The sequence below is a fragment of the Solanum dulcamara genome, chromosome 4 (genome assembly GCF_947179165.1).
Source record: "Solanum dulcamara chromosome 4, daSolDulc1.2, whole genome shotgun sequence".
In the NCBI taxonomy this organism is placed as follows: domain Eukaryota; kingdom Viridiplantae; phylum Streptophyta; class Magnoliopsida; order Solanales; family Solanaceae; genus Solanum; species Solanum dulcamara.
Window position 1 is genome coordinate 81,275,146 of NC_077240.1, and position 18,849 is coordinate 81,293,994.

An 18,849-nucleotide genomic window follows, 5' to 3' on the forward strand; every position below is an offset into this window, starting at 1 on the left:
AAATTCTGCGTGAAATTCTTGACTCAACTTTGGGTTAAAAATCAGATTTTCCCAATATTATCCCCTTTATTTTTGATTTTTTCAATTTTCATCTCTGTAATATTTTCTTATATTATTTATAACATTTTAATTTTTATTCTAGATATTTATAGATTTTTATTTAAGTTCATAAACATTATAAGTAGAATGATCATTTTATTAATTTTCTACAAAATTTAATTATCATATGTTGTAAGCATATATTTATATTTAAATTCTACTTATCTCTTATACAGTATTTCAATGTAAATAACGAGTTTTGATTGAATATTTTGTGAATCTTAATTCAAATGATCTTTTAAGAATAGTCATGTATACTTATATATATGTAATGTATCAAAAAAAAAATTAGAAAAATTATATAACCCTGTATATATAATGTATAATAATGTATCTTTATATATGTTGTTTATACAATATTGGCTTAAAGTCATTTATATCTATATTTTATATATTAATCTTTCGTATGTAAGGTCAAATGACCAAAATCATACCAAAATAATATGATTTTAGTAAAGTTTTCTTTGTCTTCTGATTTATCGGCGTCATGATTTGCAATTATTAGCTTTTGTATGTTGTACTGTCATTTTGATCCCAATAAGTAGTATTAGTGTCAATGGTTCAACGAGGTTGAAGACAAATACAAAACACAGTTCACATCAAATTGCAACCAATTTGACAATAATACAATTTTATATTCAAAATAGAAAAAATTAAATTACATCTCTTAATTAAAATATATATGTGATACGTTTTAGGTATCTAACGCGTTGTTAAATAAGGAAACTTATAAGTTAAATCCAATAATTAATAATGGGAAAGTTTTCCTTTCATTATATATATTAATTTCTGGGAATGTGCGTTGCACATTGATCTTTAATTTTTACTTTAAGTTTGTATCATAAAATAAAATAGTGAATCAAAAAGATATTTTAATTGATAGCTATATTTTTTTCTTACTTTATGATTGTTGCTATTAAATGTCAGTAAATGCCATAAAAAAATGTTTGGGTTCTTCACTGTTACAAAGAGAATAAGTATACATTAAAAACACTTAATTCTCATTTAGTGCTAATAAGTTGAATTATATAATTCTAATGCCAAGGAAAAGGTACCACGTTACTTTACTTTCTTTTGGCTAATTCATTATATAATTTAATTAATTATCTTCTGATTATCTTACTAATAAATAACTTGCGATTTAAAAAATCTGCAAGCAAAGTCGAGCCAATTTTGATCCTAGCAAGAGACTCATGGGATACGTCAAAATTTCGTGGTACTGTTATTATTGACTCAAATGAGTTCCCGCTAAATCCTTTTTTTATACTTCTTCCCGTCTAATCGATAGAGTTTGTTAAATATGTGAACGAGACCGAAATTGCTCACTTTTGACAAATTTAAATAATCAAGATTGCTTAGAAGAATAGTTAACGAACTAATAATTATATATATATAAAATGCAAAGAATGTATCTGTAACTATGTCATATTATAAGGATGTTTAGTCATATTATAAGTTGCGCAAGAAATTCAGACAAGATTAGTCAATATTTATACATAAAAATAATTTCAACCTTACATATACGGTATAATTTTCCTACTAAGGGGGTTGAACGAACCACTTTCTGTCGCTCTAGCTACGCCCCTGATTGAGTTGCAAACTACAAAAATTGGTCCATTTGAACATTCCTCAATAACTCACAAGAAAACAAGTAGATACAGAGGATAGATGGTAATCAATAGTGTCCCAAAAATGTGAAAATTTCCTTATAATCTTGTACAAGTTATATAAACAAAGTAATGAATTAAGCACATTTCAGGAATAAAAACAGTCTAAGGTGATAAAACTTGAAATCTCAATTCAATCAATCTCCCTGTACAATACAACGTGAATGCAAGACAACGTGACATCGCGTTTTTTGTTGGAAAAGGAGGACGTCGGAATAGATATAGAAATGTGAATGGTATGAGTGTCACAATTTCAAATTGAGATCAGGCAATGATGGTTCTGTAATATTAGGTGGTGGAGCCATAGGTACAAAATTTATGTTGGACCTCTGACCTGAATTAAGCACGACGTTGTTACCGACCCCATCAACTTGTCGGAAGCTCCCGGGCCAAAACATCTCCACGTCATCATCCTCCATGTATACTGGCACCCCGAAATAGCCTTGTTCGAATCTTGCCCCACCTCTAATAGCATGCATATGCCTTTCTTGTTGCTGTGAGGCACGTTGGAGCACGGAAGCATGAGCTTGGATGCCAAGAGATCGATATGGAGATCCGTGAAGGGGGAGAGATGCCAAGCTAGCGTACCTCTCTGATAGCATTCCCATCCGCATCGCTCTCTTTGCCAGAGTCCTCTCCCTCTTATGTGCATTCTGATGTCCTCCTAAAGCCTGTGAACTATAAAACTTGCGCCTACAAAAGTTGCACGAGAATATCCTCGATACTGGTGCAGCTGGAGGAGGAGGCACAACTTCATCACCAGCCTCGGGATTGCCCTTCAACTCGGTATCACTGATGTTGAAGCCAAGAGTCAATTCAAGTGTAACCGGTTTTGACTCCTGCTGAAGATTGAGAGAGTTCGTTAGACAGGACGAATTGGTCGTGTTGTCCTTGTAAGAATCAGGAGAAATTTCTTGGACAGAAGTGTTGGAGGCAACTTGGCTGCTGCTGACTTCGGACTCGTCTTCCGATTCAAGATTGAAATTTGGCGGCTTCATGCTGCTCCGGAAAAAAACACTGTGCAGATTTGATACTTAGGTAAAAACAGGTCAAAAAATACTTACGCAATGATGACTTACAATCCTTGATTAACCTGCAGGTATACAGTGAAGTAAATCATTTTCCGAATGACAAAATAATCTCCCTTGCCATGTGTTGGTTAGCAGAAATCATCACAGCATATGTCTGACTGAAATGCAAACAAGAAGTACACGAGAGTATTCTCTAGGTACTTGAGCAAACCAGAGACAGAGTATAAGTAAATTATAACGTAATCAAGTTCCGAGCTTGGACAAACAAAACATGTATTTCTCTTCAGACGAGTACCTAGAAACTATGTTGTTCGGACTCTTCAAACATGCCTCTTGATCTGTGTTGGATCCTCCAAAAGTAGCACATTTTGAAAAGTCCAAGCAACATATAACAGAAACGTGCTCCGAAGATCATCTCAGAAAGCCAGAAAACTAGACCATCACAGACACTTGTATTTCACATTCATCTTCACCTCTTGTTTATCGATATCCTAGACTACAATTTATGAGAAATCAAACAATGTGTTACGATTATATGTTTTTTGATCATTACATTCTTGTAAATCAACCAGAATGAACCATACAAAAGACGATAAGTTCCTTAGATATCAAAAAAAGATCAGTCTTCTTTCAACATTCAACATTGAGGTTATAATGTACTTAGACTTGTTGCTAACATAACGTTACAGCAGGACTGCAAGTTACAGTACTCTAGGGCTAAATTTTCCTCAAATCAACTCAAGACATAAATTGTCGTAAGCTTAAGAAAATATTTTGCATGTGAAATTTTCTTTTAAGACAAATTATTAACTCCAAACATGAACTCCAATCAAATGCGAGCTCTAGGAGAGATCAGAAAATATGTGTAGTATCTCTCGATCTTTATCTTCTTTTCTTTTAGTTCGCAAATCTCATTGGTTTTTCTTTTCCGAGAAATGATAAAAAAAGAATTGACAAGACAAAGAACGAACAACTAACGGGAGATAATGTCAAGAGATGTAATTGCCATGTTTTTCTTACGTTCGACATAAGTCCTATTTGTATAAATAATCGATACACTTCTTTCCACAGAATGATTGACTAATTGACCATACAATGAAGCATCTTGAACCTTCTAACACAATTCAACAACGCCAAAAATATTTCAGTCAAAATTCCTTAAACCGATCCATAAAAAAAGGTTCCACTAAGCTAAATTGCATCCACTTGTTTTGTGTTCTCAAGAAACGAGATGCATAACACTCTGTAAACTTTTTGCTTTTTGCACGGAAGTTTAATGATAACTGTAGGTTGGTCACTACCTAAGGAAACTCCAATCCGATCCCCACCAAAATTTGGGTATTCTTTGGTCGTTTCTTTTTAATTCTTCATTTGTTTGTGAATTTGTTGTTTTCATGTTTAACAACAACAACTACTGCTACTACTACCACCTCAGTCTCAAACAAGCTGGGATCGGCAGATATTAAATCCTCATTGACTATGTTTCATCATTTAAATTCATCTTAAGGCCCACACCATACAAAGTAAAAATAAAAATGAAAAAGTTAGAAGTTCTTTATATTTCCAACGTCGGGCGTAAGATAGCTAAAAGACATATAACCTACGTTACTACACTTATTAACAAGACTATAACATATTTCCAACTATTAGAAGAAAGAATTAATTACCACACTTATTATCCTTACAACAATTGGCTAAATATAACAACATCAACAACAGAGTGTATGTAGAGCTTATTCCTACCTCGTGGAGGTAGAGAGATTATTTCCGAAAGACCCTAACAATAGAGTCTACATAGACTTTATCCCTACCTTTTGAAGATACAGAGATTCATGACAAAGAGATTATGTCTCAAGTGCAGCAAATCAACTAATCTAATCTCAAATATAAAGGAGAATCTAAAACCTTCTATTATTGACTAAAAATTTTCAAAAAAAGATTAGAAACTTTACTGACTCAATTGACTTCTTCAATCCAACCAATTTTGTTTTCCTTCTAGTGGGATCTTATCAAAATACATATCATAAGCTCAAGTTAACTATATCATAGTTCAAAAATTCAGTACAAAAATGAATAATTTAAAGAAGATAAAAACAAAAGTTCATTTTCCCCTTTGCTGAATATTTCTAAAAAAACAGAATTGTCCACATACCAATAAATCGGAAATGATAGCGTCTACGCAGATATTACTCTGACTTACAAGGTAGACTATTTTCTATAGAACGTCGGCTAAAGTCCAAAGAACTAATAATATATATATAAGATCCCAATTGATTAAAATCAAATAAACAAGAACCATATACAAACTATACTAGAAAAAGCTACACATCAAGAAAAATTAAGCACAAAAAAGTACCAAAATTTACAAACAATTAATAATAATACTAAATAATATAAAACTCAAAACAAGTAGATACAAGGAACTCTTACAAATCATTTTATCAACAAAAAAAGAGGGAAAAAATCAAGAAAAAAAGAAGGGAAAATATCAAATCTTGAAGGAAAAAACATATCTCAAAAACATACCTTTTTTTTATTAATAATTTTTTCAGTGATATGACAACACTTCTTGTTCTTCTTCTTTGTGAGCATTTTTAGTTTTTACTAAATATGGTGAGGCAGAATTATAAGAGACTACACAAAGAAGAACAGAAAAGATGGAGATAAGATCATTAGATATAGAGAGAGAAAAGAAAAAGAAAAGAAATGGTGGGATGTCAGAGAAAGTCAGAATGAAAAGGAGATATAATACATAGTATAGTAGTTTAGTACTATACTATACACTATTTTTGTTCTTCATAATCATAGCTGAAAAAGGTATTTAACAATAAGACAGAGGAAAGAGGTGTGGGGTTTAGTGGGTGGGGGTGGGCGGTTAGGGAAAATGAAAAATAAGTAAGTATATGTTCGGACATAAAAATTATAAAATTTTAAAAATTGAAGTTATATTTGGAGTTTAGACATAATACAAGAGTTATTTTTAAATTTTTGTGATTATTTAAGAGTGAAACTTGTGAAAAATTGCTTTCTAAATGTCAGAAAATTATAATAATTTTATGTTCAAATAGTTTTCCAAAATAATATTCAGAAAAGGGTAAAATTATTCATGCCAAGTATATCTCATGAGTTGGGATATTTTATGAGATTATTTTATTTATTTATTATTAAAAAAATTATTATTATATTATTAAAATTTTCTACAAAAACATATTCAATGGTTATTTTCACAAATATTTTAACTGAACAATGAGAAAAAAATATAATAGTCTATTTACAAGGAAAAATTAAAAAGTTTTTCAATGTTTTAGTGAAAATTCATTTATTTTTTCAGTAAGTTGGTTCAGTAAAAAAAATTATATTTTATAATATAAATTTATTATTGATTCAAAAACTTTTTTAAAAAAAATTATATTTTTAATCACAAACCTTCTATATGAGATAACTTATTGTGTTGTTTATACTCAAATGTCAAATAATTTAAATTAAGACTAAATAATACTCATTAAATAAAATAATTTTATAAAATATTTTGTGGTATTTATTCCACCAATTAAACTAACTTTTCAAAAAATGTACAACAGTACTTAAAGGTCCCCACATAAAAAGAGAGAAGAAAACAGAATCCTTACATCAATCAAGTTAAAAGGGGGCATAAGATTCTGTTCAACTTTTTCATTTAACCTGTTGAATGGAAACCCATAACATCCCCATCCCCCACCTCTGTCCTCTTCTATCTTTAATTTTCCTTTTTCAAAAATAAAATAAAATATTATTTTATTAATTTATTTATTTATTTATAAAATTTTGTCGCATGGTATTCTAACTGTGTATTCCATCATCTTCTTCGTCACCTTCTTAATTGTGGTTTCGTTTTTGTCGTGATATCTATATCTCGATTTAAAAGGAGAGAGTTTAGAGTTTTAAATAATTCAATTAAAAATATATTTAAAAAATTAATGTGTAGTAAATAAAGTTGTTATATATGTCAGGTGGACGGAGATTTTATGGACAAACACATCTAGAACTGTAACACCCCACAAAATGCTCACGCGGACTTGCTTGCCTCCGCGTCGCGGACCTAGCAATGTGTTTTTGGCCGAATTTAGTTTTTAGTAAGGACATTAGACTTTTTCCTAAATTGTTAGCTAATGAACCTAAACGTTTTTAGGACCTAATTCAACTCTATAAATTAACCTAAACCCCTAATTTTATTCATTCTTCTACAATTCACCTATTCAAATATTTCTCTCTCTACAAAAGACTGTCAAACACTCCATTGAAGACTTCAAGTAAATTCACTCAAGCTCTCCATCAAAACTCTCAAGTTCTTCCAAATTAATTGGTATTCTCACTTAAGGTATGTGGGTATTAATTCATGAATTCTTTCATTTATGAAGTCCAATCAATTTTTCAAGGTTTTTTTATCAAATTAAAGTATGGTATTTTATAGATTTTATGATCTCTATTCCTATTGCATGAATTATGATTTAAAGTATGATCATTAGTCTATTTTGATATAAATTGATGGTTATTGCATTAAATTGAAGAGTTTTCTCATGAATTCTCCTATTTTGATCTCTATGGTTCATTATGTAAATTATGAGTATTTTGAATTATACTTCCAAAGAATATTATCTATATGAATCATGTATAGGTTGATATAAATTTTATGATCATGCATGTTTTCAAGTGAATTAGATGATTTTCAAAGTCAATTGACTATGCAATTGAGTTTTACTCTAAGTTCAAGATATGAATTTCATGCAAATTATGAAGTAAGGTGACTTAGGGCCCTATGTGGTGACCTAAGGCCTAAAAGGTGACTTAGGGTCCTATGTGGTGACTTAAGGCCCAACAATATTGTCACGACCTAGCCCCGTAGGCCGTGACTAGTGTCCGAATTGGACACTCGTATACACACATATTATCTTTTGTCAATCGACAATTAAACACGATATAGAATTTATATGGGTAGCACGTTGTCTCAAACTGTCACTTATATATATACCAAAATTAGCTATTTCTTGGGGAGTCTTAATTGTCAAAAATAAGATAACATAATACGTAAGCCGACAAGGCTTTCACTCCGAATGTAAATGTCCAAAAACATATGCCATACTAGTACATCAGACAATATCTACATACAACCCACTCATGTGTCTACAGACCTCTAAGAGGATTAACAATAGCATATGACGAGACAGGGCCCCGCCGTACCCCCAAAATACACAAATATATACATTATAAGGATTAGTACCAAAAGTTTAGGCTCCGAGACAATGGAGCACTTCAACCCGTTGAGTAGAATCCTAAGGTGGCGGCTCTCCAAAATAAGTATCTGTACCTGCGGGCACGAAACGCAGCCCCCCAAAGAAGGGGGTCAGTACGAAATATGTACCGAGTATATAAAGCATAAAATATCGTAAAGGAGATCACATCTGAAATAAAGATTCAGGAGTCAAGTGTCATAATCAATAAATCACTGTACCTGTGTTATAAAATAAAGACATGCATATCATCATCATATATCGTACCTGGCCCGTTATGGGACTCGGTATCACAATTATATCAATATATCGTCATATGTATATATATACCATACCCGGCCCTCTAGCAAGGAACTCGGTGAATAGAGTAGTGTACACTGATACCGTACCCAGCCCATTATGGGACTCGGTGCCATAATCATATCGTCATATCATTATAATATCATATTATCATATCACGTACCCGGCCCTCTAGTAAGGGACTCGGTGAATAATGTAGTGGAATCCATACATGATAACATACCCGGCCTATCGTAGGACTCGGTGAATAATACCATAACAGCATGCACGAATAAGATATCATTAGCAACCTTGTGAAATTTAATCATTATCGGAGACTTAATAGAATAAGCAAAACAGACCATCATTTGAAAACCAAGACAATAGTCATTATAAATCACACTAATTATGGATTATACTAAAATATGAATTATACCACAACATGAGTTATACCAACTAGGATGGCTGGAATTATACACATGAGTCAAGACATAACAATATAAATTTTGAAAATCAAGAACGGTAGCCATCCGAGTATATCTACGAATAAGAGTTTCTTTGGAATTTAAGCATACGTCATTCGTTCGTTTCATATGGATCATGCCAAAAGAAGAAAATGTTAACTTTACATACCTTTAGCGTTTATACGTATATGTTGTCCAATATTGTCTCAACCTATATTAAAACGTTAAGCACTATGATTAAGCTATGGACAAGAATAAAACGTAGTCTATCGTTAGTAGGTTATTTCTAAAAAAAATTGGACAGCACCTCCCCTATACCACTCACTTTTCCCACTTTCAAACCAGCCATATGATCATCAACCAACATCAACAATCCAAAATATTGACACAAAATAAGATTTATTATTCATGTTACCAAAGCAGTAAATTCGGAAAGTCAAGTACCTCACGTTGTATCTAAAATTTGAAAATGAAAACGGCAAAACTGGACTTTATAACCTTCATGAAACATTTAGATCTCTGTCTTAAGTTTCCAATGCAAAAGAAATCAACTCAAAATTCATTTTCTACAAAGAGATATCATCAAAATACGAACAGCTATACATGAAGGAATTTTCAATCCAGAATCTGGACAGAATTTGTCTTAAGATTCATTCTCAGTTTTCGACATCATAACAGCAGATATAGACTAAGACATAAACATAAGAATTGTAGGTACGTGTATTAGATTTCCAAAACATGTTTAATATCTAAAATCGAAGGTCTACACAATGAGATATTCCAATATTACTACCAGCTACTCAATTCCAAAAACGGGTTTGAACATTCACAATCTTCATACACCTTTTTCCTCCAAATTCAAGAACAACAACTCATCAACAACATCAAAACAATATCAAACATTATTATACATTATCACTAAGATAATTCCATCTATTTAATCTACCTAAATCAACCCTTTAACCCATAACTCTCAACAAATCACCAAACTAGTTTATAACACTATTTTCTCCGTTCTAATCCGTTAAAACTCTAACTAAACTTATTAACAATGAAAAGGAGACTTTAATATTACCTTAAATTTGCAGCACCACATAAAATCTTCTCCTTATTGGCTGATTTCTAGCTCAAATTGAAGCCAACGCGACGTACAACAATTTTCTCTTCAAGAGCTTTGAGATTCGGGGCTTTAATTGTGGTGGATGTTGGTGTTTCTCTCTAGCTTTCCCTTATCTTACTCTCTCTGGAAATTTCCAGATATTTCTTGGTCTAAACTATGAAGGAAGACATAGAATTTTGATTAATTTCGTGGGTATTGGGCCTGACCCGAATTAAAATTGGGTTGGGCCAAATTCACTATTTAGTTTGGCCTGTCAGACTTAAAACGTCTATATCTTATTACTCCGATATCACATTTCGTCCCACGACCTATGGTTGGAAAGATATTTCAATTATCTACAACTTTCATGTTGAGAGTTTTCCCAAATTCTCAAATTATAAAGAGGTTATGGCCTCCCGAAGTTAGCTTACCCGAAACGTAACTTTAAGAAAAACATATTTGATGGCTTCTATTTTGATTTGGCTTAAGGGTCCTTCTTGAGATGTATTTTACTACACATAAATTATTTATATAACTTGGCATCTACAACAAATCATGTCCTTTTAAAATTCAAAATTAAAAGTCCTTGAATTTATAATCGTTAGCGTACGAATAATCCAAAATGCAAAAATACGGAATGTAACATTCTTCCCCCCTTTAGAACATTCGTCCTCGAATGTTAAACCCGCCTCATAAAGTCTTATAAGAAATTTGGGGGAATAGTCTTTTTTTTTGCAACAACAAATAGTTTCATATGTCAATCAATATAATTAATCGAGAGGTTTAGATTACCTGTAGGCGTAGAAAACAAGTGAGGATACTTATCCTTCATCTCTTCCTCGGCTTCCCAGGTCATCTCTTCTCTATTGTTATTTCGCCACAATACTTTGACGGAAGCCACATCCTTAGTACGTAACCTTCTGACTTGGCGATCAAGTATAGCTATAGGGTTTTCCTCGTAAGAAAGCTCCTCCGTCACCTGGATATCATCCATGGGGAATACTTTAGAAGGATCACCAATGTATTTGCGAAGCATCGACACGTGAAAAACAGGGTGCACTGCTTCCAAATCAGATGGTAGGTCCAACTCATATGCAACCTTGCCTATTCTACGAGTAACCTGATAAGGGCCAATGTAGCGCGGGCTAAGCTTTCCTTTCTTACCGAATCTCATTACCCCCTTCATGGGTGACACCTTCAAAAATACCCAATCACTAACCTGAAACTCTAAGGGTCGACGTCGATTGTCTGCATATGATTTCTGTCGACTCTGGGCTGCTAATAACCTTTCCCGAATAAGCTTCACTTTATCAACAGCTTGTTGAATCATATCGGGTCCGATTAACTTAGCCTCACCAACATCAAACCAGCCAATAGGTGACCTACACTTCCTGCCATATAAAGCCTCATACGGTGCCATCTGAATGCTAGAATGGTAGCTGTTATTATAGGCAAACTCAATAAGTGGCAGATGGTCATCCCAACAACCTCTAAAGTCAATAATACAGGCCCGTAACATATCTTCTAGCGTCTGAATAGTGCGTTCAGCCTGCCCATCAGTCTGAGGGTGAAATGCTGTACTAAGATTTATTTGTGTTCCCAATCCCTTCTGAAATGATCTCCAGAAGCTAGCTGTAAACTGAGCCCCTCTGTCTGAGATAATAGATATGGGAATCCCATGAAGTCTTACTATCTCTTTGATATATAACATTGCATAGTCCTCCGCTGAATATGTAGTTCTAACCGGAAGAAAGTGGGCTGATTTTGTCAGCCTATCTACAATCACCCATATGGAATCATACTTCCGTGGAGTGCGAGGTAAGCCTGTAATAAAATCTATATTAATTGCTTCCCACTTCCAAGTCGGGATTTCTATCTCTTGTAATAGTCCGTCAGGCTTCTGATGCTCAATTTTAACTTGTTGGCAGTTTGGGCACTGGGCTACAAACTTTGCTATATCCTTCTTCATGCCATTCCACCAGTATAAACATCTAAGGTCATGATACATCTTTGTCGACCCTGGATGCACAGAATACCGGGCATAGTGTGCCTCTCCCAAAACCTGTTGTCGTAGCCCTATAATCTCAGGTACGCATAATCTGCCTCTATATCTTAGCACTCCATCAGGTGTGACCTCGAATAGGGTCCTTTCCTTTTGAAGGGTTTCATCTCGGTACTGTGCCAGAATAGGGTCTTCATACTGGCGTTGCTTTACCGCTTCTATGATAGAGGATTCAGCAACTCCTCGAATAAAAACTCTACCATCACTAAAATCAGCCAAACGGACTCCAAGGTTAGCTAACTGGCAAATATCACGGATTATCTTTTCTCGTTCTGGTTGTACATCTGCCAGGCTACCCATGGATTTACGGCTAAGTGCATCTGCTACAACATTTGCTTTCCCTGGGTGGTATAGAATATTAACATCATAATCTTTCAGCAACTCTAGTCACCTTCTCTGTCGCAAATTCAGGTCCTTCTGCTTAAAGATATATTGGAGACTTTTGTGGTCCGTATAGATATCAATATGTACACCATATAAATAATGTCTCCATAGTTTCAAAGCATGAATTACTGCTGCTAATTTCAGATCATGAGTTGGATAATTTCTTTCGTGCTTCCTTAACTGTCGGGAGGCATAAGCTATGACTCTACCATGTTGCATCAATACACATCCTAACCCAACACCAGAAGCATCACAATAAATAACATAGCCATCTGGTCCTTCAGGAAGGGTTAGAACTGGGGCCGTAGTCAACTTGTCTTTCAGCAACTGAAAGCTTTGTTCACAGGCATCGGTCCACTGGAACTTAACGGCCTTTTGAATTAGCCTTGTTAAAGGTGCTGAAATTGAAGCAAATTTCTCAACGAATCTCCTGTAATATCCTGCTAGCCCAAGAAAACTACGTACCTCAGTAGGTGTCGTAGGTCTAGGCCAAGTCTTTACGGCCTCGATTTTCTGTGTATCTACTCGAATACCATCAGCTCCAATAATGTGCCCCAAGAATGCTACTGAAGTCAACCAGAATTCACATTTAGAAAATTTAGCATACAACTTCTGGTGCTGGAGCACGCCAAGTACCTTCCTCAAATGATCTACGTGCTCCCCTTCCGATCGTGAGTAGACCAGAATATCATCAATAAATACAATCACGAACAGGTCTAGGAATGGCTTGAACACTCGGTTCATAAGATCCATAAACACTGCTGGGGCATTGGTCAGCCCAAAAGACATCACCCGAAACTCATAATGCCCGTATCAGGTCCTAAACGCAGTCTTTGGAATATCTGCCTCCTTTACCCGTACCTGGTGATAGCCTGACCGCAAGTCTATTTTTGAAAAACACTTAGCACCTTACAATTGGTCAAATAAATCATCAATCCTGGGGAGAGGATATCTATTCTTTATTGTCACCTTGTTCAACTGCCTATAATCAATACACATTCGTAGTGACCCATCTTTCTTTCTCACGAATAATACCGGTGCTCCCCAAGGTGATATACTGGGCCTAATGAAGCCTTTTTCTAATAGGTCTCGCAGTTCCTCCTTCAACTCCTTCAGTTCTGCGGGTGCCATTCTGTAGGGAGGAATAGATATAGGCTGGGTATCTGGCAATATATCTATATTGAAATCTATCTCCCGCTCAGGAGGAAGACCTGGAAGTTCATCTGGGAATACATTTGTAAATTCGTTAACTACCAGAACTGACTGAAGAGTCGATTCCTCTGCTTCCAAGTTATGGACACGAACCAGATGATAAATATAACCCTTTCTAACCATTTTCCTTGCCTTGAGGTATGAAATAAACTTACCCCTCGGTGATGCTGTATTGCCCATCCATTCTATGACTGGTTCTCCTGGGAATTGGAATTGAACTACTTTTTCTCTACAATCAACATTAGCATAACAAGAAGCTAGCCAATCCATGCCCATAATAACATCAAATTCTGTCATAGCTAACTCTACCAAATCTGCCTTGGTGTGTCGACTATATATAATCACCGAACAATCTCTATATACTTTGTTGGCTATAACAGAATCTCCTATCGGTGTAGCTACCTCAAATGGTTCTATTGATTCAGATTTTATTCCGATTCTACTAGCAACAAAGGGAGATATATATGATAAGGTGGAACCTGGATCTATCAATGCATATATATCCTGCGAGAAAATCGATAATATACCTGTAACTACATTTGGCGACGCCTCCTGGTCTTGTCTACTAGCCAAGGCATATATGCGGTTTGAAGGACCGCTAGAACTGAAAGATCCACCACGGCCTCTACCACGGCCTGCTGTTATCTGAATACCCTGCCCCACAGGGCGCATAGCTACAGAAGAAGATGAGCCAACAACTGACCCAGTAGGCTGAGCTGCACCACTTAAATTACCCCTAAATGGACACTCCCTCATAATATGGCCTTGACGGCCGCAAGTAAAGCATGCACCTGTAGAAAAACGACATTCTCCAAAATGTGACCTACCACAACGAGGACACCGAGGCAAAGGTGGTCTCGACTGACGCGAACCCCTGTTTATCTGTGAACTTGAAACCCTGGAGCTCTGACCGGATCCTGAATACCCTGTGCTATCGAATCTACTACCTTTGAATTGTGGGGGTGCACTCCAGGCTGGCTGAGAAGGATATCTACTGTACTGCTGAGGCTGCCCGCCTTGAAATTCCCCAGAATAACTAGCTGATCTAGCTCTTTTACGCTGGCCTCTATCATGATCTCTATCGGGCTGACGCCCTCTGTGCCGATCTTCTACCCCCTGTGCATATGCCTGTACCCGAGCAATGTCCATACCTGGCTGAGAAGCCATTGCCATACAGCTATCAATCAAATAACGATCCAGCCCCATCACATACCGATGCACTCTATCAGCCATGTCAGCTACAATAGCTGGCGCATGTCTCGCCAACGAGTCAAACTCAAGGCTATAATCTCTGATGCTCCTGCCATTCTGCCTCAATTGTAAAAACCTGTCTACTCTGGCTCGTCTCATCTCTGGAGGTAGAAAGTGGCCAAGGAAGGCCTCCACAAATTCACCCCACACCGCTGGAGGAGCACCCTCGCCCCTAGATAACTCCCATGACTCATACCAATTAACAGCTACATCACGCAGCCGATAGGAAGCTAACTCAACAGACTCTGTCTCAGAAGCCTTAATTATCCTCAACGTACGCTGCACTTGTCGGATAAACTCCTGCGGGTCATCCCCGGGCCTTGACCCATAGAACTCTGGAGGATTACAAGTCAAGAAATCATGAGCCCTTAAACTATCATGTCTATCAGCATAGTCAACCCCTAACCCATGCCTGCGAGCCTGCCCTGTCGCTATTCTGGTCAGCAACTGAACTGCATCTCTCATAGCCCTGTCCTCTGCCCCTGGCTGAAGAGCTGGAGGCTCAGGTACTGGAGCCTCTGGAGCTGGCGGTGAAGCAACCCCCCGATCCATAGTGTCAGTTGCTGCTTCTCTCTCCTCATATGGCGGTGTAGTAGAGCTCGCCGACTGGAGCACAACCTCAGGCATAGACTGGGCACGGGCCCTAGTAATCCTCGGGGTCCGACTAGTCTCTCCTACTACTGACTTTCCCTTTTGGGCAGCTGTCGCTTTTCTTGGAGGCATCGCTGTAAATATAATAGTATGTTAGGGAGAAATTATCCTGATAATACAGCTCTATCGCACGATTTAAAGTAAAAGAAATGATAACATCCTAAATGTCCTGTAGCCTCCTGTTTATAGATGTGGTGCACAACACACCGATAAACAAGACTCTACTAGACACGGTCTGTAGACATTCCGAGGATGAACTGCTCTGATACCACTTTTGTCACGACCTAGCCCCGTAGGCCGTGACTAGTGTCCGAATTGGACACTCGTATACACACATATTATCTTTTGTCAATCGACAATTAAACACGATATAGAATTTATATGGGTAGCACGTTGTCTCAAACTGTCACTTATATATATACCAAAATTAGCTATTTCTTGGGGAGTCTTAATTGTCAAAAATAAGATAACATAATACGTAAGCCGACAAGGCTTTCACTCCGAATGTAAATGTCCAAAAACATATGCCATACTAGTACATCAGACAATATCTACATACAACCCACTCATGTGTCTACAGACCTCTAAGAGGATTAACAATAGCATATGACGAGACAGGGCCCCGCCGTACCCCCAAAATACACAAATATATACATTATAAGGATTAGTACCAAAAGTTTAGGCTCCGAGACAATGGAGCACTTCAACCCGTTGAGTAGAATCCTAAGGTGGCGGCTCTCCAAAATAAGTATCTGTACCTGCGGGCACGAAACGCAGCCCCCCAAAGAAGGGGGTCAGTACGAAATATGTACCGAGTATATAAAGCATAAAATATCGTAAAGGAGATCACATCTGAAATAAAGATTCAGGAGTCAAGTGTCATAATCAATAAATCACTGTACCTGTGTTATAAAATAAAGACATGCATATCATCATCATATATCGTACCTGGCCCGTTATGGGACTCGGTATCACAATTATATCAATATATCGTCATATGTATATATATACCATACCCGGCCCTCTAGCAAGGAACTCGGTGAATAGAGTAGTGTACACTGATACCGTACCCAGCCCATTATGGGACTCGGTGCCATAATCATATCGTCATATCATTATAATATCATATTATCATATCACGTACCCGGCCCTCTAGTAAGGGACTCGGTGAATAATGTAGTGGAATCCATACATGATAACATACCCGGCCTATCGTAGGACTCGGTGAATAATACCATAACAGCATGCACGAATAAGATATCATTAGCAACCTTGTGAAATTTAATCATTATCGGAGACTTAATAGAATAAGCAAAACAGACCATCATTTGAAAACCAAGACAATAGTCATTATAAATCACACTAATTATGGATTATACTAAAATATGAATTATACCACAACATGAGTTATACCAACTAGGATGGCTGGAATTATACACATGAGTCAAGACATAACAATATAAATTTTGAAAATCAAGAACGGTAGCCATCCGAGTATATCTACGAATAAGAGTTTCTTTGGAATTTAAGCATACGTCATTCGTTCGTTTCATATGGATCATGCCAAAAGAAGAAAATGTTAACTTTACATACCTTTAGCGTTTATACGTATATGTTGTCCAATATTGTCTCAACCTATATTAAAACGTTAAGCACTATGATTAAGCTATGGACAAGAATAAAACGTAGTCTATCGTTAGTAGGTTATTTCTAAAAAAAATTGGACAGCACCTCCCCTATACCACTCACTTTTCCCACTTTCAAACCAGCCATATGATCATCAACCAACATCAACAATCCAAAATATTGACACAAAATAAGATTTATTATTCATGTTACCAAAGCAGTAAATTCGGAAAGTCAAGTACCTCACGTTGTATCTAAAATTTGAAAATGAAAACGGCAAAACTGGACTTTATAACCTTCATGAAACATTTAGATCTCTGTCTTAAGTTTCCAATGCAAAAGAAATCAACTCAAAATTCATTTTCTACAAAGAGATATCATCAAAATACGAACAGCTATACATGAAGGAATTTTCAATCCAGAATCTGGACAGAATTTGTCTTAAGATTCATGCTCAGTTTTCGACATCATAACAGCAGATATAGACTAAGACATAAACATAAGAGTTGTAGGTACGTGTATTAGATTTCCAAAACATGTTTAATATCTAAAATCGAAGGTCTACACAATGAGATATTCCAATATTACTACCAGCTACTCAATTCCAAAAACGGGTTTGAACATTCACAATCTTCATACACCTTTTTCCTCCAAATTCAAGAACAACAACTCATCAACAACATCAAAACAATATCAAACATTATTATACATTATCACTAAGATAATTCCATCTATTTAATCTACCTAAATCAACCCTTTAACCCATAACTCTCAACAAATCACCAAACTAGTTTATAACACTATTTTCTCCGTTCTAATCCGTTAAAACTCTAACTAAACTTATTAACAATGAAAAGGAGACTTTAATATTACCTTAAATTTGCAGCACCACATAAAATCTTCTCCTTATTGGCTGATTTCTAGCTCAAATTGAAGCCAACGCGACGTACAACAATTTTCTCTTCAAGAGCTTTGAGATTCGGGGCTTTAATTGTGGTGGATGTTGGTGTTTCTCTCTAGCTTTCCCTTATCTTACTCTCTCTGGAAATTTCCAGATATTTCTTGGTCTAAACTATGAAGGAAGACATAGAATTTTGATTAATTTCGTGGGTATTGGGCCTGACCCGAATTAAAATTGGGTTGGGCCAAATTCACTATTTAGTTTGGCCTGTCAGACTTAAAACGTCTATATCTTATTACTCCGATATCACATTTCGTCCCACGACCTATGGTTGGAAAGATATTTCAATTATCTACAACTTTCATGTTGAGAGTTTTCCCAAATTCTCAAATTATAAAGAGGTTATGGCCTCCCGAAGTCAGCTTACCCGAAACGTAACTTTAAGAAAAACATATTTGATGGCTTCTATTTTGATTTGGCTTAAGGGTCCTTCTTGAGATGTATTTTACTACACATAAATTATTCATATAACTTGGCATCTACAACAAATCATGTCCTTTTAAAATTCAAAATTAAAAGTCCTTGAATTTATAATCGTTAGCGTACGAATAATCCAAAATGCAAAAATACGGAATGTAACAAATATGAATTATGCAAATATGATTGTAATGATGAAAGGACAATTCTTACAAGAATTTTATGAAAATGAGCTACTCTATGATCATGACCATGATATATGTAATTATAATTTTATGTTATGTATGTATTCCGTGGGATTTTACTTAGCACCGAGTGGACTTGAGGTGGGGGGCCTACCAAAAGCCCTAGTAGCAACCTCATGTCTCATAAACTACGT

The 18,849-nt window shown here is 35.8% G+C and overlaps 2 protein-coding genes across 8 annotated transcripts; both read right to left on the bottom strand.

Moving 5' to 3' along the window:
• Positions 1–1,766: 1,766 nt before the first annotated feature.
• Positions 1,767–5,547, bottom strand: LOC129887903 (zinc finger protein 4-like). Of its 4 annotated transcripts, none has more exons than XM_055963143.1 (2): positions 5,324–5,547; positions 1,767–2,859 (listed from the first exon to the last, which is right to left on the bottom strand). In XM_055963143.1, exon 2 carries the CDS (start codon positions 2,762–2,764, stop codon positions 2,012–2,014), a length of 753 nt encoding a protein of 250 aa, XP_055819118.1. In that variant the 5' UTR covers positions 2,765–2,859; positions 5,324–5,547; the 3' UTR covers positions 1,767–2,011. The 4 variants fall into 4 exon arrangements, with proteins under 4 accessions (XP_055819118.1, XP_055819116.1, XP_055819119.1 ...); XM_055963141.1 differs by having other exon boundaries at positions 1,767–3,293; XM_055963144.1 differs by lacking the exon at positions 5,324–5,547 and adding an exon at positions 3,093–4,386.
• Positions 5,548–7,776: 2,229 nt separating this feature from the next.
• Positions 7,777–18,215, bottom strand: LOC129887904 (uncharacterized). Of its 4 annotated transcripts, XM_055963145.1 has the most exons (5): positions 17,966–18,215; positions 17,060–17,101; positions 16,138–16,224; positions 14,092–15,540; positions 7,777–8,141 (listed from the first exon to the last, which is right to left on the bottom strand). In XM_055963145.1, the coding sequence occupies exons 4-5, from the start codon at positions 15,536–15,538 to the stop codon at positions 8,107–8,109; spliced, it is 1,482 nt and encodes a 493-aa protein (XP_055819120.1). In that variant the 5' UTR covers positions 15,539–15,540; positions 16,138–16,224; positions 17,060–17,101; positions 17,966–18,215; the 3' UTR covers positions 7,777–8,106. The 4 variants fall into 4 exon arrangements, 2 of the variants coding, with proteins under 2 accessions (XP_055819120.1, XP_055819121.1); XM_055963146.1 differs by lacking the exon at positions 17,060–17,101; XR_008766512.1 differs by lacking the exons at positions 14,092–15,540; positions 16,138–16,224; positions 17,060–17,101; positions 17,966–18,215 and adding exons at positions 8,977–9,018; positions 9,883–10,122.
• Between the last annotated feature and the right edge of the window lie 634 nt (positions 18,216–18,849).